Consider the following 24,723-nt stretch of genomic DNA (forward strand, 5'->3'; position numbering starts at 1 on the left):
TCAGGGGTCAGCTGAGAGTTACACAGACGATGAGACTATTTTGCATCTAAAGAAAGTGAGAATCTGCATGCTAGATGGAGGTATACGTAATAATTTGATGAGGACTTCAGGGTTCGACCACATTAAGGCACAATGCTACTTTGTTACAATGGAGCTGTTTTCCTTTAAAGCAACAACACATCTAATTGCTGTGAAATGAACAAACTTTGTTCACCTCAACACTTCATTGTTGTCTGGTCAGGAGCACTCTAGGTCAGTTTTGTAGGGGGCAGAGGCGAAGAAATGACAGAGTCTGCAATACTGAGGGTCGAGAAGGCCAGGGGAAAGTTCAGCACAGTCCACTGGTGTACCTGGAGATCCGATGTAAAGGAAAGGGAGGACTGCTGGTTCTGGTAGTACCAGGAAGCAAGAGCGGGATCAGGAAGCACTGGGACAGGAAGGAAAATTGATAGGCAGGAATCTACAAATGGTGCAAGAAACACAATCTTGCAGCAACCACACCCCACACATACAAACTCAAGACTCACCTCTTCTGTACGATAAGGTTGATATTTCTCAAAGCGACATATTGGACCTCTGGTTCCCCAGATAGCAAGGTGACAAGAGGAGGAGCGAGCTTCTTCAGAATCGTGTTGTAATATTCGGAATCCTTAGGAAGAAGCTCAATAAATTTCATCAGCACTTTAACAGCTGAGAGGACAACTGCAGAGTTAGCATGAGAAAGTCGTGGGGTCACACGCTCACAAATACTGAAAAGGAAAGAAAAAGTGTTGTTAAACTTTGGACACCTGCAGTTTGAAGCTAAACCATGATATCTAATTTGGATTGGGATGCGAATCAATTTGTAACTAACCAAGCCTAAAAGAACAGATGACTGGCAAAATGCAGAGTGTAATGAACTTACACCATGTTTTCAGGCTCTGTCAGCTCTGAACTGGCTCCCAGACTAATCTGAAGTTACAACCCTCTCCACTCAATTTAAATGAATGGTCTCTCAGGCATACAAACAGCTCCTCTCAGTCAATAATATCAACAGAGAAGGTCAGAGGAAAGGAGGCCCAAAGTGATTGCACCACCTCAGTGCAAAATATTTTTAGTATAGTTCTCTCTGCCAATGGACATTCCTTCCCTATAACTGTGTGTGGAGCTTCATCATAATGAACAACTCTCAAGGAGAGATCTTAATCATATTGGAGACAGAATGCATACTTCTTTATTACACTGCAACACTCAGCATTAGAGCCCAACAACAATCTCAGTGGCTCACTGCAGGTCACAATTCAAAACTAACAACGCAATTATGATTTCACCTGCACTTGAGTACTCAAAACAAATCACAAAGAATTTGGCACAAGCATTTAAACCATTAAGTCCAAGTGAAAAATGAAAACACCACCATAATAGCCATTGGGGAAAAGAACATCACTGATCCTTGTGCAAACTAACCATCACTTACATCAACACGTCAGGATAAATTTACGGAGAACATTTAGCACACATTATTGTGAACAGGAACAACCATCTCTACGTATAACAGATCTGAACAAATGCTAAAAGTAATGATGCAGAAATAGGGTTACAACGACAGTGGACTCAGTAACGTGGGATTGCAGTGATGAATTCGAAACAATGGACCATCTGGTTCCACTGCCAATCCCATAAGCCTCCTGACTTGTGAGATATGATGACAGCAAGGAAGGTGTAGCCTTGGGGCAGGACAGAATAAAAAAGAAAGGATTAAATTGAAACAGATTGTCAGTCATGATCTTCAGAATTTTGATTAATAGCTTCACATGACGCACTATGAACCGTCCTTGTGAAAACCTTCTTCCCACCACATCCAGCTATTGTTACCGGCTAGTAATAGATTTATTAGTGGTTTCGACTGAACTTTCACAGCCAGCGCCTCAGGTGCGAGCTCACCTCTGTGCCTCGCGCTCATCCTTGGGGTTGTAGTTTGACAGGCAGTCAAGTATGAAGATCTGACCCCACTCGGTGCATTCATTGAGAGCGGTGATGAGTTTATTAATGTTCTGAGGATTGAGGTCAAGCAGGTTACTGTTTGGATGGGATTCACTAATCTCAGAGAGAGCTGCCACAGCATTCGCAACCACCTGCAGGGAAAGATATTGGATGGAGAGAAATTTATGTCCACAGTGAAAATATTGGACTTAAACATAGACATAGGCTTCCAAATTCAATTACCTGTTTGTGTAATGATGAGTTGAGATTAGTAACAGTATAAAATGGTAATTTAATGTCTTCTTCCAATATCTTGATAAAATAATAGATGATATGTTATAACAGTGTTTTTTTTTTAACCAATAATCAGGCACTGACATTTGCTTCTGTTGTAAAGCATCAGGCCTCACTGTACCAAACATTATGGTCTTGTCCTCAATACAGACTGTGAGCAGAGTTAAAAATGGCTTAGAGAATGGTTGCTGAGATAGTCGACGCATCGATTGCAATTTTCCAAAGTTCTCCAGATTCTGAAAAGGTCCCATCAGATTAGAAAATAGCAAACACAACTCTTTTGTTCAAGAAGAGAGTCAGAAGGGAAGTACAGGAAACTACTGGCTCATCACACAACATCAGTAATAGGAAAAATTATTGAACCCATTACTGAGAAGATTATAGCAGGGTTTAGAAAATCTTAGTGCAATCAGATAGTTAGCATGGTTTTGTGAAAGGGAAATTGTGAATGACTAATTTATTAGACATCTTGGAGGAAGGAACACGTAACGTGAACAAAGGGGAGCCTGTAGTCACGGCACACTTTGATGTGCCACCTTATCAAATGCCTTTTGGAAATCCAAGGCTGTTGTGCAAAATAGAATTTCATTGTGTAGGCAGGTAACATACTTGCAATGGATCGAGGATTGGTCAGCGAATAAAAAGCAGACAGCAGGGATATTTGGGTAATTTTCAGGTTGGCAATCTGTTACAGGGATCAGTGCTCGAGCCTCAACTGTTTACAATCTATATCAATAACTTGGGTGAAGAGACTGAACGCATGGTTGCTAAATTTGCTGATGATACCAAGTAGGAGAGAAAGCTACGAAGATAATAGCAAAATCTACTATCTCTAGCTTTTTGCAGACTCCTTAAATGAGGTGGCAAATACTTGTCAGCTGAAGTACAATGCAGGAAAATGTGAAATTGTTCACTTTGGCAGGAAGAATAGAAAAGCAGCATATTATTAAAAGAGTTAAAGATTGTAGAGCTCAATGGTACAGAAAGATCTGGGTGTCTTGGTGCATGAATCATAAGGCAAATAGAGTGTTGCTGGTTACTGCAAGGGAAATGGAATATAAAAGTTGGGAAGTTTTGCTACATCTGAACAGGTGAAAACATCTGGAGTACTTTGTATAGATTCAGTTGACAATATAATAGCATTAGAAGTAAACCACTGGAATTTGAAAGAATGAGGGATGATCTCATTGAATCATCCAAGGTCCTGATGGGATTTGACTGGGTGGATGCTGAAAGACGCTCCCAGAAGTGGAAATATCCTGTGACCAGGACAGAGCTCAAAAAAACTGATCTCCCATTTAAGGCCGAGATGGAAGTTTTGCGCAAACTCAACCTAGATGTCTTCTCCTTTCTGAATCTCTCCCCATCACAAACTATTGTCAAACCAGGGGATTGCAGTATTGTATTATATATATAACTATCTCTATCAACTCCCTCTGCTTGCTGAAAGAGAATCACAACAAAATGTAGCTTCTCCCATCTAGTACCAAGTGCAACAAGTGCAATTCCCCTCAGAATATCAGTCACACTTGATATTGAATCAACTATCTTTGGTATACCAATGTACTCTTTGCATATTTTGTCGGTGTAAATAAAACCAATTTGCTTCAAAAACAAAGTCTGCAAATAAAATAAATCTGAAACCAGCAAGGTCTGACACTGAACCCAGCTGCTGTACAGCATTTTTATTGAAGAAGAACTCCCATTTCTATCACATTTTTCACCAGCTGGGGACTAACAAGCTACTTTTAAGTGCTGTCATGACTGTAGTGTAGGAAATGTGGCAGCCAATTTGCAGGACGTTGAGCTTCACAAAAAGCAATAACAACTGGATAACCTGTGCTCTCGCACTATTGGTTAAGAATAAACTTGGCCAGGGTGCCTTTGTGTGTACCTGACAGGGCCTTGATTTAACATCTCTTCCAAAAGATGCCATCAACAATAATGTAACACTCCCAAAGTACTGCACTGGAGGATCAGTGTGTGCTCCAGTCTCTGAAATGGATCTTCGTAGAATTGAATCCCTACAGTGCAGAAGGCCATTGAGTTGGCATCAACTCTCTGACAGAGCATCCTACCCAGGCCCGCCCCACGTACTTACCCTGCTCATCCCACCTAACCTCCACATTTTCGGACACTATGGGATAATTTAGCATGGCCAAGCCACCTAACCAATGCATTTTTGGACTGTGGGAGGACGCTGGAGCGCGCGGAAAAAAGCCACACAGACACGGGGAAAACGTGCAAACTTCACACAGTCACCCAAGGCCGGAATTGAACTCGGGTCCCTGGCGCTGTGAGGCAGCAGTGCTGACCGCTGTGCCACCTCGAAGACCAAATCTTCCAAATCCAAGGTGAGAACGTGAACCATAGCCAATGGGGAGTGCAGCTCACTGAGCCACAGCCAAAGGTGAGTGCGACCCACTGAGCCACAGCCAAACACAAGTGAGAGTGCGGCCGACTGAGCCACAGCCAATCAGAAGTGAGAGTGCGGCCGACTGAGCCACAGCCTTGCATTCAGGATAAGCGAAAACAAAAAGAAAATGTGCATTACTGTGACTTCCCTTACTTGATTTAAAATTGGGCAACTTTTCAAAAAATTAATTGGTTCAAATTAGAGTTGCAGTCATTATTTATGAGCAGCCCGTTTTCTAAAACAATTCACCATAGGGTTCAGGTTCTGAGAAGAGCAGGATTCTGTCCATTCCGGCTCCTTCAGTTTGTGATGCAGAGCGAAACCAACAGCACAGGTTCAATTCCCATAGCGGCTGAAATTATTCATGAAGGCCCTGTCTTTTCAACCTTGCCCCTCACCTGAGGTGCGGTGAGCTACGGGTTAAAACCACCACCAGACAGCTCTTCCCCTCAAAGGGGAGAGGGGCCTATGGACGATGGCAACTTTAATTTTATCTTTTATACAAGAAGTAATGAAAACCCTCAGACTCAGTAAAGATCATAAATGAATACTGCAACATAAAATGCCTTTTTAAAGAACGTTATTCCTTTCTCAGTGGCAAAGCCCATGCACAGAGTGGACAGGGCAAGCCCTTAATCCACTTCCTTGCTTGCCCTGAAGAAACAAGTCAAATCAAACGCATTCCAATTCATGGTCCCACGGAAAAGACATGCCAGATCCAAGCTGACAAGAACAAGCATTCCACCTGATCTCGGGCTTGATCTTAGTCGCAAAGTCACAAAGTGACTTCGGTGCATGTCTGTCTCCTATCATTTCAAAAAGACAGGCAATTGCAGTCCTTGGAAAGCTGATTTCCAGGCAACAATCCACTTCTTCCAACCTCAGGGTTACTATTATTGACACAAAATGAGGTACTGCGAACATACCAGTGCACAATATTTTAATTGTAGGGGAATATGACCCTTTCCTAATAACATTCATAATGACCCACTTCCTGAAATGGAGAAAGGCATGAACATTTTAGCCAAGTAAAACAGCATTCATGCTGCAGAGTTAAACGGCTGCAATATTCCTGGAAGGAACACTGCGCATCAAATTTAAAATGAAGAACAGTAAATCTATTCAGTAAAACTAATTAATATCAGACTGCATAATACACCTTGCAATGCCCTGATGTGATATTCTTGCAGTCGCTCAGAGTTATCTCTAAATGCACCTTGTCACCATCCAATACAACAGTAGCTGCAAAGAATGCCACCACCATCTACTGGCAGCAAACTGTATCACTTTTCTTAAACTTCAAATCCCACTTAAAAGCATGAAGCCTTTTCTGTGAACGTGATTGTCTGTCTTTTCCTATTACTTGAGTTCACTTATAAAAATTGTTCTTGGTTAGATGGATTGGCCATACTAAATTGGCCTTTGGTGTCAGGGGCTTAACAGGATAAATGTGTGGAGTTACGGGGATAGGGCCTGGGTGGTGCAGGGACAGTGGGCTGAATGGCCTCCTTCTGCACTGTAAGGGATTCTATGACTCAGTGTCACTGTCAAGACCAACATTTGTTGCCCTTGAGAAGGTGGTAATGAGCTACCTTCTTGGATTGTTGCAGTCCATGTGCCACAGGCACATCCATAGGGCTGTTGGGAACTGAGTTCCAGATACTTTGTCCAAGCGACAGTGAAGCAGCAGCAATATAGTTCAAAGTCAGGTTGGTGCGTGATTTGGAAACAGAACTTGCAGGTGGTAGTGATCTTATCCTTCTGTTGCTCTTGATCCGAGGTGATAGAAGTTGTGCGTTTGGAAGGTGCTGTTGAAGCAGCCATGGTGAGTTGCTGCAGTCCAGCTTGTAAATGGTACACACTACTGCCACTGGTGAAGGCAGTGAATGTTTAATGTGGTGCCAATCAAGCAGTTTCCTTTGTCCTGGATGGTGTTGAGCTTCTTCAGTTTTGTTGGAGATGCAACACATCCAGGCAAGTAGAAAGCACTCATCATCATCACACACCTGACTTGTACCATGTCAGTAGGTGACAGACTTTTGGGAATCAAGAGGGCAAGTTACTTGCATTCTCTGATCTTCTTCTTGCAGCTATGTAATGTGTATGTCTGGTCAAGTTAGGTTTCTGATCAGTGGTAGTTAATTAATGGCCATTATTTGAGCTTGAAAAAACCACCGGCTTCCTTGCAGCAAGGAAAGCACCTGGAAAGAGAATACCAACTGAGCTATTTGAGTACTGAAAGCCCTGCCTGCTGCCATACCTCCATATCCACCTCCTCCTCTGGAGAGGATGCTTCGTCCCACAGTATGAGAGAAACAAACATCATCCATGTCTTAGAAGGACAAAGGTGATAGAGAGGATCACAAAACTACCAGGGCATCTCTCTCCTTTTGACTTCTTCAGCATTGTTGTCAAATCTCTTCTCAGCTCCCACCCATCCTGGACTTATTTTGCTGCAACTCCTCTTAAAGAGTTTACAAACCACAGTTTTCCCTCTACTTGACTCTGAAGTATTAACACTGTTTCTCTTTCCACAGATGCTACCAAACTTGCTAAGATTTTCCCCGCATTTTCTGTTTTCATTTCAGAATTCCAGCATTCATGGTATTTTGCTATTTTTAAGATCCAGTTAAGTTTCTGGTCAATAATACCGCCCAGGATGCTGATGCTAATTCAGTGATGGTAATGCCATTTAATGTCAAGGAAAGATGATTAGACTACTCATGTTGGAGATGGACATTACTTGGCAGACATGTGATGGGAATGCTATTGAGGTTTCATAGACCAGAAAGCCTAACATCAGTAGTAGGGAAAAATTCTCACATCTATCATCAAGGACTTTATAGCAGAGCATTTAGAAAGCAGTGGCAGGATCAGACAGAGTCAGCATGGATTTATGAAGGGGAAATCACACTGGATAAATCTGTTGGAGCTCTTTGAAGATGTAACTGGTAGAATTGACGGGGGAACCAGTCAATATGATATATTTGGACTTGTAGAAAGTGTTTGACAAAGTCCCGCATAAGAGATGATCGACTAAGATTAAATCATGTGACTGGGGAAAGAGTATTGAGATGGAGAGAAAACTGGTTGCCAGAAGGGAAACAAAGAGTAGGAATTAATGGTCCTTTTCAAATTGATAGTCTGTAATTAGTGGGGTGCCACAGGGATCAGTGCTGGGACCTAGCTATCCACAATATTTATTCATGATTTGGATGAGGGAACAAAACGTAACATCTCAAAGTTTGCAGGTGATACCAAGTTGGGTGAGAGGGTAAACTGTGACAAGGATGCAAAGATCCTTTAGCATGATCTGGACACTTGGATGAGTGGCAAATCAATGACAGATGCAGTATAATTTGGATAAATGTGAGGTTATTCGCTTTGGAAGCAAAAACAAGAAGGCAGATTACTATCTGACTGGCTGTAAATTGGGAGAGGGCAGTGTACAGTGGGACCTGGGTGTCCTTGTGCACCAGTCACTGAAGGTAAGCATGCAGGTGCAGCAGGTGGTAAAGAAAACAAATGGTATGTTGGCCTTCATTACAAGAGGTTTTGAGTATAGGATTAGGGATGTGTTGTTGCAATTATATAGGGCTTTGGTGAGGCCACACCTAGAATAGTGTGAATGGTTTCGGTCTCCTTTTCTGAGGAAGGATGCTCTTGCTCTCATGGGAGTGCAGCAAAGGTTGGCCAGGCTGATTCCAGAGATGGCGGGACTGATGTATAAGGAGAGATTGAGTGGGTTAGGATTGTTTTCGCTGGAGTTCAGACAGAGGGATTTCAGAGAACAGGATTAGACAGGGTAGATGTTTCCGATGGTGGTACAGTCCAGAATGGAGGGCGGGGGCTGGAGGTCACAGTCTGAGGATTCAGTGTAGACCATTTAGAACAGAGACATTTCTTCACCCAGAGTGGTGAGCCTGTGGTATTCATTATCACAGCAAGTTGTTGATGCCAAAAACGTGTTCAAGAGGCAGCTGGATATAGCACTTGGGGCGAATAGGATCAAAGGTTATAAGGAGAAAGCAGGACTCGGCTATTGAGTTGGATGATCAGCCATGATCATGATGAATGGCGAAGCTGACTCGAAGGGCCAAATGGCCTCCTCCTTCTCTGATCTTCTATGTGTCACTAATCAGTCCAAGCCTCATGATATCCAGGTCTAGCCACAGATAAAATTCTAACTTAAGCATTCATCCAACCTTGTGTCCTTTTACACCTTATCTTCTACTGAAAGGACTAACCAACGAATGGTCCAGTTTCACTGGATCTCTTTCTTACACAAAAATATTCAAGCCCTGATGCTAATGCCAGACATTTTCATGTCTCCTTAAGTAACACCAAGTATACCTTGGTGAGCTTTACATTAATGCAGCTCAGCGCTCATACAAACTGGCTGAAGGCAAACTCCATTTTGTTGGTTTTAAATACATTTGGTTAAAGAAGTATTTCATAGAACCACACTGCATAGGAGGCCATTTGATCCATTGTGGTCCTGTGTGAGTTCTTTTAAAGATATCTAATTAGCCCACTCTCCAATCACTCACCCCTATAGCCTTTCCCAAAGCACCTTGTAAATATTTTTCAACTATTTATCTACCTGCCTTTTGAAAGTTATTATGGAATTATCTTTCACAAGCCTTTCGGACAGTGCATTCCAGATCTTCACAACTCATTGCATTAAAAAAAGTTCTCACCTCACCTTCAGTTCTTTTGTCAATTGGCTGTCACCTGGTTTCTGTCCCTTCTGTTACTTAAAATAATTTTTCCTCACTTAATCAAAATCTTCCATGATTCAAAACATAATTACATAGAGAATTCAAAGCCCAACAACAGGCATAAGTGGTCCACATTAGACCCATCCCATCTCTCTTCATCTCACCCCATCAGCACAGCTTGCTATTCCCCGTTCCCTCATCAACCGATTTAACTCCCCTTTAATTGCATCTATATCAATCACCTCAACAATGCTCATGGTCTTGAGTTCCTCATTCAATTCATTCTATTATTCTATTAGATTTCTGGGGACAACATCATATTCATGACCCTAGTTTTGCACTTGTCCCACAAGGCAAAACAGTCTTTGCAGCTATTCTCTCAAATAATCAGAATTTTAAAGACCTCTATCAGTTTGCCTCCAGCCTTTTCAAAAACAGATCCCCAGCCTGTTCAGTTGTTCTTGGTTGGCAGAACTCTCGGTTTTACTCTCATCTGCAGTGGTCCTGGATTTTTTTTTATAGTCTGGAGGCCAGAACTGTGCTCAATACAGTAAAGGTAACCAGAGGCTGCTCTCTCCTTTGAGGGGGTGAGCTGACAGCTGGTGATTTAAGCTGTCACCACACTCAAGCGAAGGGCAAGGTTAAGAATGTGGAGGTGTCATGGATCGCCTCAGCCAGTACGGGGATTGAACCCACACTGTTGGCGCTACTTTGCATCACAAACCAGCTGTTCGGTTAACTGAGCTAAACTCCATTAAAAATGTGGTTTACAAATAAGAACAATAATAAACTGAAGGAGCTGACATTGTCAGTGCTTGGAAACTCTTTTCAGACAATGCTGCCTGGGGACAGCATGTAGACGCAAATTACTGAGGACCCATGTGAGGATCCTTAGTTTTTAAAAGTTTATTTATTAGTAAGCTTACATTAACACTTTAATTAAGTTACTGCGAAAATCCCCTGGTTGCCATACTCTGGCCCCTGTTTGGGTACACTGAAGGGGAATTTAGCACGGCCAATGCATCTAACCAGCATATCTTTCAGGATGTGGGAGGAAACCGGAGCACCCGGAGGAAACCCACACAGAAACGGGGAGAACATGCAAATTCCGCACAGATAGTGACCCAAGCCGGGAATCGAACCCTGGTGCTGTGAGGCAGCAGTGCTAAGCACTGTGCCACCCCAAGTGGACTCTTCAGGAATTCAAGATGAGAGTGTGGTTCAATGGGTTCCTGAGACATCGGAAGTGCTAGACTGTAAAATGGGTTTTCTAAAATTCTGCTGACCGTGCGCAGAAACATCATCAGCACATGAAGAAAGAAAGATACTTTCTCGCAGATGGTGAGCATTACCCACATTTTTCTCGTGGCAAGTGATTAGCACTGCTGCCTCACAGCACCAGGGACCTTGGTTCGATTCCCGGCTTGGGTCACTGTCTGTTTGTACATTCTCCCCATGGCTGCATGGGTTTCCTCCCACATTCTGAAAAACATGCTGGTTAGGTGTACTGACCCGAACAGGCGCCGGACTGTGGCGACTAGGGGAATTTCACAGTAACTTCATTGCAGTGCTAATTTAAGTCTTACTTGGGACTAATAAATAAACTTTAAACTTTATGATCAACAACTACTGAATGGGTGTGACCTACAAATTAAGTCATTCTGCAGCAGCTTGGGAATTATCAAGTATCAATATTGAAAGTATGAATATTGAATCACTGCCACTCCATTGCAAAAGCACAATATAGACAGATGTTTAACACAAATCTTTCACAGGTAAGACAAAGCATCAACAATTTGTATCAGTTTCAGGTTTGAATACAGATGACAAGTAATATAAATGAATTGGGAAAATCACTGAAATAACTGCACATAAGGATGGAGTTTTGAATGTACACATTGAAATCAATGAAGTTTCCAGGTCCTGCTCAAAGTTTGCCTTTGGCATATTTAGTGTAGCAGTTTAGTTGGGGGACAAGTGGCACTGAATACAATATTAATGGCTCATTTCTAATTGCTGCTTCCAACATTAGTGACAGATTTCTTCTTTCCAAATCCAATGCAAGTTTGGAGAGATACTAACTGTAATTGGGCTTGATACTTCTTCATTTCAATTGCATCCCAACTGTTGGGGTTGATCTTACAGAGGTCTGTAAAACAATGAGGGGCATAGATCGGCGAGACAATCAACATCTTTTCCCAAAGGTAGGGAAGAATAAAACTAGAGGGCGTAGGTTTAAGGTGAGAGGGGAAAGATACAAAAGGGTCCAGAGGGACAGTTTTTTCCACGCAGAGGGTGGTCAGTGTCTGGAATAAGCTGCCAGAGGTAGGAGTAGAGGGGGTACAATTCTGTCTTTCAAAAAATATTTAAACAGTTACATGAGTAAGATGAGAATAGAGGGATATGGGCCAAACATGGGCAACTGGGACTAGCATGGTGGTTAAAAAAAAGGACAACCTGGACAATCGAACGAGAATCATAGAACCCTACAGTGCAGATAGAGACCCTTCGGCCCATCAAGTCTGCACCAATCACAATCCCACCCAGGCCCGACCCCCATACCCCTACATATTTCACCCGCTAACCCCTCTGACCTAAGCATCTTAGGACACTAAGGAGCAATTTTAGCATGGCCAATTAATCTAACCCGCACATCTTTGGACTGTGGATGGCAACCGGAGTACCCAGAGGAAACCCACGCAGACACAAGGAGGACGTGCAAAATCCACACAGACAGTGACCTGAGGCGGGAATCGAACCCAGGTCCCTGGAGCTGTGAAGCAGCAGTGCTGCCCAAAGTTGGGCCGAAGGCCTGTTTCCATGCTGTAAACCTCTATGACCACATCAAGTCACAGATGCAGATTAAAAATAAACAACAAAGACCTAAGCTTAATGCTTGAAAGGGGAAAGTAAGGGTTAAGGAGCACATTGCAAGGAGTCGAGATGCAGCTGCTGGCAGGGAAGCGAGCAGGGTGGGAGTTTTCTGATCAGACACAAGATGTGCCTTTGGCCTTTTTAAATAGAACAGTGTTGAAGATCATAAATACTGCCGATGAGTCTGTTGTGATAGCATAATCACTGTACAAGTATAACTCTTGATTGGATAATTGTAGTGAAATAGCAAATCATGTTAATTTGAGATTGGTGTATGCTAATAATTGTACTCATTGAAAATGTAAAACAATGTTGAACTGCAACTGAGCGGGCAGTTTGTGTGCTATCACCAGATACGCAAGATGCCCTTGCATATGCTCGAATAAGCTGGTGAACATAATTTCAGTCTGGTCACTGCGGGTGCGGAGGGCGATTGAATTCCCACTTCAACGTCAAGCAAGGCTACCTGCAACTTACAGCATGAAAACCATGAGCTACTTCCTGGCATAAATGCAACTCATTTCTTCAAATCCCACTGTCATGCACATGGAGCTACCAAGTGCAATATTCAGGTCCAGCAAGGTAACAGGACAGAGGGAATAACTAGGCTAAATGGGGAGGAAGTGAATGACAGAGCTGCATGAAAGAGATAAATAAAAGCACAAGGACATAATTATGGATAAGACAGACAATACAAACACATAATAGAATCACAGGAATCAGATATCCAACTGAATGCACTTCATAAACTGAATGGTTGACAAAATGAGCTGATATTGGTTGTAAAGTATAAAGGTCTAGAATCACTTTCATCTCGAATAGTGCTTGCACACAACTCCTCCCACGGCTACACATTAAATCACACAACTCCAACATGGAACCAAGAGAGCAGAGCACTGACTAAAAAGCCCCAGCCCCTGGGCTTTATCTGCCTGCCATCATGGCACACAGTATTCTGTACAGAAACGTTCAGCTCACTTTTGGGAATCACTCATCAGAAAGCATCAGTTCTAACTGACTGAGCAGAGTGAAGGCAGCCCAGTGTCTCTGCTGTGGCACCGCATGCTCCCTCAACATCTCTGCCAGAACTTTACTCTGCAGCTTCATGTAAATAAAGATTCAATCCTTGACAGCATTCCAGCACATTGCTGAAATGCTGGATGCCAATGAATCCCTGTTGTGATCTACAGCTTGCTCCTGGATTCAATGCTGTACCTGCCTTTACCAACACACATTCCTTTATGGTTTCTGTTACTTAAGTACTTGCGACTTTTTTTAAAAACCCATTCCAAACTTTCACCGAATCAGTCTTGCAGCTTTCCACTCCCAGTGCTCTGCCCCAATTCTCCTCGGGATTGGGTAGTTAGCACATGCTGACCAGTAAGGAGGACACAACTCGGACTAGGATCTCATCAGCTACTGTCCAAGGAAACTGACTCTCCCCCTACAAAAAGCAGAATAATTCCTGTACACACAAAGGCACTCCCATCCAAAAATAAACATAGACACCAGCAAAAACAGACATCAAGATCTAAATAAACTGCAAAGTTATTGATTTGAAGAAAATAACTTGTCATTCCCAAATTGTAGACAACCTTCAATGCACATGATGTACAAGAGCATGAGGCACCAACAGCTGTTGTGAAAGAAACAGCTATTGTGAAATGGGGATTTATTTTCTAGCTCGTGACAGATAAAGAATTCTATATCCAGGATTACATCCCAAGGGTAGAATCGTTTCACTGCCACTATAGATGTTGGGATTAAGTATCCATTCTACTGATTTAAAACAAAATCAGTAAATGCTTTGACATTTACAAAATAAGGACACCTGAAAACAAGCAGCTGATACTGGTCATTTCGAGTGTCTAATTTACTGATTTCATTGCAACTACAAAATATAAACTAAGTGGAGAAATATTTTAAAAAATCAATCACAATCAAGTCTAGTTTTGGTGTTAGAGAGCTGTGATATTTGGATCAGGAGATGAAGTATTTTGAAGTCATACTTTACTCTTTTTACACGTCTCCTCTTTCGGTTTATTACTCAAAAGGCAACATCAATCACAAATGGGGAAAACAGGAAAATAAAGCGGCAAGATTCTCTGCCTTACAGGCCAAGGAGGCTACTGGATATGAAATGGAGAAAGCTATCGTGTTCCACCATTGATAGCAAGCATATACAGACTGTTTCTATTAAATAACGAACAGGAGAGTTAATAATGTGAATAACTGACAACAGAAATTAAGACTTTAAAGACAGCGAGTGCATGAAGACAGAGGTACTGATCTTCGGCAAGTATTCACAATCAAGTGTGAAGTCTGAACAGTGACTAACCATTTCAAATGCATTTTTTATTAGTGCATCTTACTTTTTATTGGCTAGCAACACAAAGGGATTTTATTACTCTATTAAGTGCATACGGGGAAGATAAATTTTCATAAGTATTCGCATAACTGTATTTTATATATCTTATTTGTATGACCATATTTAAGAGATGGAGAAATCTCGCTGCATGACTATCATGCATTAAATGTTGCATCACAGACTGAAAATAGTCAAAACTAAACAGGCCTTTTAGCGCAGTGAAATGTCCCAAGGACTCTGAACCTATAACCATACAAGTAATTTATTAATCTCTAAGAAACTTCCATTTATATGCAGCTACTTGGGCAATGGTAAAGACATAGCCAAAGCTCGGAGCCAAGCTCAAAAACGTGCTCCAGACGGTCCAGAAGATCAGCTACGAAGGATTCACGAGTAACAAGGGTATGTTACGTCTCCTCTGGGTTTCTAGTCTATCCAGCCAAATAAACATGTTTGGTATGTCTTACCCATAATCACCTCCCTCACAGGTATAGCTTCCAATGTATATCAACTCACCAACCAATTACAATTATACAGTGCAATCATTTCACTTCTACGCTAAGTTCAAAATCTAAATGTCTGCCCAGCTGTGGACTGAACTTCCCACTGCTGCCGATATCGCTTGGTCCATTTCACCAGGGAATGAGTGCTACTGTACTAAGAGATGCTCAAGATGATGGCAAGTGCTAAGCACACTGCACTCTGCGAAATGTAAGCTTAAATTCAACATGCAAGCAAAATCAATTCATTTGGATTCAAATCCATTCTTGTTGGAGAATAAAGAAAACTATTAGTTCTGGTTGCCACGTTACAGGAAGGATGTGATTGAACTGGAAGGGCTGCGAAGGAGATTCACCAGGATGTTGCCTGGGATGGAATATTTAAGTTACGAAGACAGCTCGGATAGACGGTCTTCTCTGCTGCAACAAAAGCAATCTAAGAGGGGACCTGATCGAGGGGCGTGGACAGGGTGGATAGGGATGGGCTGTTCCCCTTAGTTGAAGGGTCAGTCACTGGGGGACACAGGTTCAAGGTAAGGAGCAAAAGGTTTAGGGAGATGATAGGAAAACCTTTATTACCCAGGAGGGTGGTGACAATCTGGAATGCACTGCCAGTAGGGTGGTGGAGGCAAGTTGCCTCACATCCTTTAAAAAGCACTTTGGATGAGCACTTGGCCACGTGCTAGTAAATGGGATGAGCTGGGTAGATCAGGTGTTTCTCACGTGTCAGAGAGACTCGATGGGCCGAGGGGCCTCTTCTGCGCTGCGAGATTCTGTGATCAAGATGCTTTTGAAACAAGGCCTTAGTTTGTAAAGAAATGGTGCCACCTAGTGGCAAAAACAAAACATTGTCCCAGAAATTTTAATTTCTAATCAACATAACATAAGAACATAAGAAATAGGTGCAGGAGTAGGCCATCTAGCCCTTCGAGCCTGCCCCGCCATTCAATAAGATCATGGCTGATCTGTCGTGGCTCAGTTCCACATTCCCGCCCTCTCCCCGTAACCCTGAATCCCCTCACTTATCAAAAACCCATCAACCCACGTCTTAAAAATATTTAGCGAGGCAGCCTCCACCACTTCAACGGGCAGAGAATTCCAGAGATTCACCACCCTTTGAGTGAAGAAGTTCCTCCTTAACTCCGTTCTAAACCGCCCCCCCTTTATCTTGAGGCTGTGCCCCCTCGTCCTACTGTCCTTTCTGAGCGGGAAGAGTCTCTCCACCTCTATCCTATCCATCCCATTCATCATCTTATACATCTCAATGAGATCTCCCCTCATTCTTCCAAACGCTAACGAGTACAAGCCTAGTTTATTCAGCCTCTCCTCATAGCTCAACCCCCTCGACTCCGGTATCAGCCTAGTAAACCTCCTCTGCACTCCCTCCAAGGCCAAAATATCCTTGCGTAAGTACGGCGACCAAAACTGCACACAGTACTCCAGCTGCAGCCTCACCAGTGCCCTATACAGCCGCAGCAAGACCTCCCTACTTTTATATTCAATCCCCCTCGCTATGAAGGCCAGCATCCCATTCGCCTTCCTGACCACCTGCTGCACCTGCAGGCTGGGTTTTTGCGACTCATGCACAAGGACCCCGAGGTCCCTCTGCACCGTCGCCTGCTGTAGTTTTTCGCCACATAAGTAATAGTCCTTCCTACCAAAGTGGACAACCTCGCACTTGCCAACATTAAATTCCATTTGTCAGTTCCTGGCCCATTCGCCCAGCCTATCTAGCTCCTTCTGCAGACTCGCCACACCCTCCGCGCAATTTGCCGTTCCACCAATCTTGGTGTCATCAGCAAATTTCGACACCACACACTCGGTTCCCTCCTCCAGATCATCTATATAAATGGTAAATAGCTGAGGCCCCAGCACCGACCCCTGGGGCACTCCACTAGTCACCAACCGCCAATCCGAATAGCACCCATTAACCCCCACTCTCTGCCTCCTATTTGACAACCAATCCTCTATCCACGCTAACACCCTACCCCCAACTCCATGCCCCCTTACCTTCTGCAATAACCTCTTGTGAGGTACCTTGTTAAACGCCTTCTGAAAATCAAGAAACACCACATCCACCGGCTCTCCTCTATCCACCGCCCTAGACACATCCTCATAGAACTCCAATAAATTTGTCAGACACGACTTCCCCTTAACGAAACCGTGCTGCGTCTGCTCTATCAAACAATTCCCCTCAAGATGCCTCGCTATTTCCTCCTTGATGACGGATTCTAACATTTTACCTACAACAGACGTTAAACTAACCGGCCTATAATTCCCCGCCTTTTGCCTGGCACCCTTCTTAAACAACGGCGTAACATTAGCCGCTTTCCGATCTTCCGGCACTTCCCCGGAATCCAGCGACGTTTGGAAAATAACCACCAAGGCATCCACTATCACCTCCGCCATTTCTTTCAGAAGTAGTTTGATGACTCGCTGGGAAAAGAATATGGTTCCATTGATTTACAATAATATTTCTAAAATGGGTAATTGTGGCAATGTGACCCCTTTAAGAGACCATCTTTGATGGACCAGGTGATCAGGCCGGATCCTATGCAGCAGCAGCGCAGGAAGCCAGGCTCATCAGGAGTGACGACGTGCATCCTTAGGACTAGGAGGACGTCCATTTGAGCCAGGGAGGTGTAGAGAGTCGACCCGGATATTTGTTCTGTCAGACCCTCAGTGTGTATATGAAAGTTCAATAAACCTTTCCTCTTGTTGGGAGACACATCAGGTCACCCCTACTTATTACACTGGCAACAAGGACAAGCCATATCAGTCGTCAGGAGATCGTGGAGCGCAGTTAGAAGAGGAGGAAAGATCATTGGGGCTAAGAAGAAAAAGGTACAGATGCCCTTAAAGTGCCTCTGAGAGCTGTTTGACCTACAAGTTGAGAGCTGTGTTACTTCTTTGTGGCTAAAGAGACCACTGTGGAAGAGAAACAAAAGGTGATGCTACTCTTTAGTCTACGGTCCACAAACTTACAATCTGGTGAGGAGCCTACCTTCATCTGAAGATCTGTGTGCAAAATCTTTCAATAAAAGCCCATTTTAACCCTGACCTTCAATCATTCACCTGAGGTTTCATTTGGCTGCGAGGAAACCAGGGAAAACGGTGTCAGGGTCCATGGCTAGACTACAATGTTTAGAAGAGCACCGATTTCAGCTCAGCTTTTGGGGAGATGTTGAGTGGCCGACTGGTCTGTGGAACAAACAGCCTTACAATATTAAAAAAATGCTGCTGGTTGAGACTAAAATGTCTTCGAAAAAAGGCAATAGAGATTGTTCGGGGGACAGATAGGAGATTCTGTGGGAACAAGAGAGACTCGTGGTTGGTGCGTTGCCTCCCAAGTGCCAGGATCCGTAATGTCTCGGATCATGTTTTCAGGATCCTTAAGCGGGGAGAGGGACCAGCCCCAAATGGTGGTCCACATAGGCACCAAAGACATAGGTAGGAAAAGGGATGGGGATGTAAGGCAGAAATTCAGGGAGTTAGGGTGGAAGCTTAGAGCTAAAACAACAGATTTATAATCTCTGGTTTGTTACCCATGCCACATGCTAGCAAGATGACGAATAGGGAGAGCGAGCAGTTGAACACATGGCTACAGGGATGGTGCAGGAGGGAGGGATTCAGATACCTGGATAATTGGGGGGTCATTCTCGGGTAGGTGGGACCTCTACAAACGGGATGGTCGACACTGAACCAGAGGGGCACCAATATCCTGGGGAAGAAATTTGCTAATGCTCTTTGGGAGGGTTTAAACTAATTCAGCAGGGGGATGGGAACCTGAATTGTAGCTCCAGGACACAGGAGGTTGAGAGTAGTGAGGTCATGAATAAGGTTTCAAGGTTACAGGAGTGTACCAGCAGGCAGGAAGGTGTCTACTTCAATGCCAGGAGCATCTGGAATAAGGTGGGTGAACTTGCAGCATGGGTTGGTACCTGGGACTTTGATGTTATGGCTACTTTGGAGACATGGATAGAGCAGGGACAGGTATGGTTGTTGCAGGTTCCGGGGTTTAGATGTTTCAATAAGATCAGGGAAGTTGTGGCATTGTTAGTCAAGGACAGTATTACGGTAGCAGAAAGGATGTTTGATGAGGACTCGTCTATTGAGGTAGTATGGGTTGAGGTTAGAAACAGGAAAGATGAGGTCACCCTGTTGGGAGTTTTCTATAGGCCTCTGAAAAGTTCCAGAGATGTAGAAGAAAGGATTGCAAAGATAATTCTGGATAGGAGCAGAAGTAACAGGGTAGTTGTTATGGGGGATCTTTAACTTTACAAACATTGACTGGAAACACTTTAGTTCAAGTACTTTAGATGGGTCAGTTTTTGTCAAATGTGTGCAGGAGGGTTAGGCCAACATGAGACGAAGCCACATTGGATTTGGTATTGGGTAATGAACCAGCCAGATGTTAGGTTTGGAGGTAGATGAGCACTTTGGTGATAACGACCACAATTCGGTTACATTTACTTTAGTGATGGGAAGGGATAAATATATACTGCAGGACAAGAGTTATAGCTGGGGGAAAGGAAATTATGATGCGATTAGGCAAGATTTAGGATGAATAAGATGTGGAAGGAAACTGCAGGGGATGGGCATAATTGAAATGTGGAGCATGTTCAAGGAACAGCCACCGTGTTCTTGATAGATATGTACCTGTCGGGCAGGGAGGAAGTGGTCAAGCGGTTTATTAAAGCAGTTGAATCTCTTGTGAAGAGGAAAAGGAGACTTATGTAAAGATGAGATGTGAAGGCTCAGTTACGGCGCTTGAGAGTTACAAGTTAGCCAGGAAGGATCTAAGAAGAGCCAGGAGGGGACATGAGAAGTCTTTGACAGGTAGGATCAAGGAAAACTCTGAAGCTTTCTACAGGTATGTCAGGAATAAAAGAATGACTAGGGTAAGATTAGGGCCCGTCAAGGACAGTAATGGGAAGTTGTGCGTGACTGTGAAGAGATAGGAGAGGCGCTAAATGAATATTTTTTCGTCAGTATTCAGACAGAAAAAAGACGATGCTGTCAAGGAGAATACTGAGATACAGGCTATTAGACTAGACGGGATTGAGGTTCATAAGGAGGTGTCAGCAATTCTGGAAAGTGTGAAAATAGAGGTCCCCTGGGCCACATGGGATTTATCCTAGGATTTTCTGGAAAGCTAGGGAGGAGATGGCAGAGCCTTCGGCTTTGATCTTTATGTCATCATTGTCTACAGGAATAGTGCCAGAAGACTGGAGGATACCAAGTGTTGTCCCCTTGTTAAAGTAGGGGAGTAGAGACAACCGTGGTAATTAGAGACCAGTGAGCCTTACTTCTGCTGTGGGTAAAGTTTTGGAAAGGATTATAAGAGATAGGCTTTATAATCACCTAGATAGGAATAATTTTATTAGGGATAGTCAGCACGGCTTTGTGAAGGGTAGGTCATGCCTCACAAACCTTATTGAGTTCTTTGAGAAGGTGACCAAAGAGGTGGATGAGGATAAAGCAGTCGATGTGGCATACATGGATTTCAATAAAGTGTTTGATAAGGTTCCCCACGGTAGGCTATTGCAGAAGATATGAAGGCATGGGATTTAGTGATTTGGATCAGAAATTGGCTAGCTGTAAGACGACAGGTGGTTGATGGGAACTGTTCATCCTGGAGTTCAGTTACTAGTGGTATACCGCAAGGATCTGTTTTGGGGCCACTGCTGTTTGTCATTTTCATAAATGAGCTGGATGAGGGCATAGAAGGATGGATTAGTAAATTTGTGGATGACACTAAAGTCGGTGGTGTTGTGGACAGTGCAGAAGAATGTTGCAGGTTACAGAGGGACAAAGGTAAGTTGCAGAGCTGGGCTGAGAGGTGGCAAATGGAGATTAATCTAATGGTAAGATACTTGGTAGTGTGGACGAGCAGAGAGATCTCAGTGTCCATGTGCATAGATTCCTGACAGTTGGCACCCAGGTTGATAGAGTTGTTAAGAAGGCATGTGGTGTGTTAGCTTTTATTGGTAGAGGAATTGAGTTTCGGAGGTCATGTTGCAGCTGTACAAAACTCCGTGCGACCGCACTTGGAGTAAGGTTGACACTAAGACAATTTGGAGCAGATAAGACCCTATCTACAGCATAGGATAGAGATAATATGAGGATGGCATGTTAATGTGGGGGACTCGTGTTATAGTGCCACCCGAGGGGTGACAGATTTTACTACAGGGGTTGCATGATGTGCACCCTGAGCAGAGCAGGATGAAGGCACTGGCCAAAGCAATGCCTGGTGGCCTGGCATCGGCAAGCAGATTGAAAGCATGGACAGCCAGTGCCCAAGCTGTTAGACCCTGCAGTCATGGCCGCCACCAGTAAATATGCAGCAGTGGGAGTGGCTGAGCTGGCCATGGTCACGTTTGCACATAGGCTTCTCATTGTGGTTGATCAAGATTCAAAATAGCTCGATGTCCAGTGAATGAAGCCAACAATGGTCAAAGCCAACAACAGCATTGTGGCATATCTTTGCCATCCATGACATCCCTGAAGTTTTAGCATCCAACAATGGCACAGCATTTACAGCTTAGCTTCATTAGATTTTAAGGTCAAGTTGTATATGCCACACTCGGTCAGCTCCTTACCATCCAGCCTCAAATGGCTTGGCAGAGTGAGCCGTATAAACATTTAACGCTTCTTTGAAGCAGCAAGCTTAGAGGCTTGCAAATAAAGGATGTGGGACTGGGGCAGTCATTGAGGTGGGTAGGATACAGAGATGTTTCAGCCTTATTTGGACAAGTTGAGTCAGTGTGCAAATGAATAGCAAAACAATTTGGATAAATGTGAGATTATCCACTCCAGCATCAAAAACTGTAAGGCACATTGCGATCTGAATGGCCATAAATTCGGAGAGGAGAATGGGCAGCAAGACCTGGGTGTCCACGTATGCCAGTCAATAAATATAAACATGCAGGTGCAGTAAAAAAGACAAATGCTATTATAGTTACAGGATTCGGGAGCAGGGATGTTTTGTGGCAATTATACAGGGCCTTGGTAAAGCCACATCTGGGACAGTGTGTGCAGTTTTGGTCTCCCTGAGGAAGGACGTTCTTGTTCTAAAGGGAATGCAGACAAGGTTTAGCAGACTGATTCCAGAGGTGGCAGAACTGACATATGAGGGTTATATTCACTGGAGTTCAGAAGAGAAAGAAGGGATCTCATGGAAACCAATAACATTCTAAGAGGACTAGACAGGGTAGATACAAGAAGGCCGTTCCTGATGGTGGGATGTCCAGAACTAGGGGGTCACAACCTGAGGATACAAGGTAAACCATTCAGGACAGAGATAGGAGAAATTTCTTCATCTAGAGAGTAGTACGGCTGTGGAATTTGTTACCACAGAAAGTAGCTGAGGCGAAACGTTGTGTTTCCAAGAAAAAGTTAGATAAAGCATTTGAGGCAAAGGGGATCAAAAGATATGGGGCAAGGCAGGATCAGGTTACTGAGTTGGATGATCAGCTACAGTCAATGTATGGCACAGCAGGTTCGAAGGGCCAAACATCCTCCTCCTATTTTCTATGTCAGGCCACTAACTTTACATTTGGCAAGTTTCTTGTAAACCTACAACAGTATGTTAAATGCTATCACCTGGTTATGGCAACATATTAATGAAACAATGCCAACAAACCCAGTTGGGGAGCACGGTAACACAGTGATTAGCACTGCTGTCTCACAGTGCCAGGGACCCAGGTTCAATTCCAGCCTTGGGTGACTGTGGATATTGATACGAGAAGTGAAGTGTTACCAGAGTTGGTAGTGTTAAAATAAAAACAAATGGCTGGAAAAAAAATCAGAGATCTGGCAGCATCTGTGGAGAGAGAAGGCATTAACCATTCAAGTCCACATGACAGCTCTTCAAACGGATTTCTTTTGCGTGGAACAGCCCTACTCAGGCCCCCTCCTAGAACTCTTTTTCCATTACACTGATGACTATCAGTACCACTTCACCTGGACCTGGAAAAATTTTATCAATTTTGCTTCCAATTTCTATCCCTCTCCTTCACACGGTCCATCTCTTACACCTCCCTTCCCTTCCTTGACATGTCTCCGTCAGACTGGCCACCAATATTCAAATGAGTCCTACAGCTACCTCGGCTGCAGCTCCTCATGCCCCACTTCCTGTAAGGACTCCACCTTATTCTCCCAGTTTCTCTGCCTCCGTTGCATCTGATCCAACGAAGCCACATTTGTAAACGGCACTTCTGACATGACTGCCATTTTCCTTAACCAAGGTTCCCCCTCAACTGTGGCTGACAGGGCACTCCACCCATTTCCGGCACCTCTGTCCGCAAACCTCCCCTTCACAGAATCATGACAGGGCCCCCTCCTTGTCCTCACTTTTCAGCCCACAATCCTCCTCATTCAAAGGATCATCCTCCGCAATTCCTGCCAGCATGGTGGTACCACAAAACACAAGAGGTGTCTGCTCGTTGCAAGCTCTCCCCTGCACGTTTGCAATAAAGACTTTCTGACTTCAGCTTACTCCAGACACCCTAGTGGCTTTTGCCCCAACTTCTGAATTCTGCAAACACAGTGAAATGAGGTGGTCCAGGAGGTGCTGTTAAGTTTCAGTAGAGGAATAACAGCGAATACTGACAATTCCATCATCATTTCTAATGCAAAATACAAACCGATGACCTTTGGTGCACATCCTGTAACCGGGAGGTCCTGTTTTCTGACATCTTTCACATGCTAAACGTGCAGATGGCAGGCACAAGGCAGAAAATGGCTGTGCAGCACATTCAATTGTTGCCAACCGGACTACCGCAAATTGGGTGCAGCAGAAGGGAACCGCAAATACACTTGAAAAGGAGTAGGCACTGCTGAGCTTAAGGGAAATAGAATATTGTGTTCAAAAGAACAGGCATAGATTTAATGGATGAAACAGTTTTCTTGTGTGTTGAGTCATGCAACACCACCTTTGCCAACAGAACCAATAGATGTCAACTGCGGCTCAGAATTAATGCTTAGCTCACCTTACTGTCGCAAACTGACTAGACAATATTTTTCTAAGACTTGCAATATAAGTAGCCTTGGAACTGACCTCCTTTGTCTATCCCTCTATCTGCAATTATGTAATTCTGCATACAAGAAAACTAGATCTAAACTGAATGTCACATGGCCGCAATGAAGTGCAGCAATACTTCTACCATGCCTTTCCAGGACTGTATACTTAAACCATGGTAACCATGGAGCATTTTGTGTACAAAACAGGGAGGCTTTCACAATTTCCATTTTAATCAGAGGGTCAGCAAACTTCCATGATTATCCTTGTGGGTCAATGCACTATCCTACATGGCTAACCTGTAAAAGTCAGCAAAGTCGTGGGTTCAAACCTTAGTCTCCACAGCATCTCCTCCTGTATTGTATTTCTTTGTTCATGAAATGTAAACATGCTCTATGTTAGGGAAGAGAGAGATGCTGGGCCTGCTGACAGTAGCCAGCCAAGACCAGGAAGACAAGGGGCAGCACAGTTGCACGGTGGTTAGCACTGCTGCCTCACAGTGCCTGGAACCCAGATTTGATGCCTGGCTTATGTGGTGTCTGGATGCTTGCCCTGTGTCTAAATAG

General features: G+C 43.7%; 1 protein-coding gene across 2 annotated transcripts in view; it reads right to left on the minus strand.

Annotated features, from left to right (window-relative positions):
* Positions 1-24,723, minus strand: part of ap2b1 (adaptor related protein complex 2 subunit beta 1) — a 272,901-nt gene that overhangs the window by 227,952 nt on the left and 20,226 nt on the right. For both annotated transcript variants that reach the window (XM_080210859.1, XM_080210856.1), the window contains exons 6-7: positions 1,924-2,114; positions 528-749 (exon numbers count right to left, since the gene is read on the minus strand). In XM_080210859.1, coding sequence (XP_080066985.1) covers positions 528-749; positions 1,924-2,114 — 413 coding nt within the window. The remainder of the gene's footprint in view (positions 1-527; positions 750-1,923; positions 2,115-24,723) is intronic.

The sequence above is a fragment of the Carcharhinus amblyrhynchos genome, chromosome 23 (assembly GCF_965287045.1).
Source record: "Carcharhinus amblyrhynchos chromosome 23, sCarAmb.v2.hapA, whole genome shotgun sequence".
Classification (NCBI taxonomy): domain Eukaryota; kingdom Metazoa; phylum Chordata; class Chondrichthyes; order Carcharhiniformes; family Carcharhinidae; genus Carcharhinus; species Carcharhinus amblyrhynchos.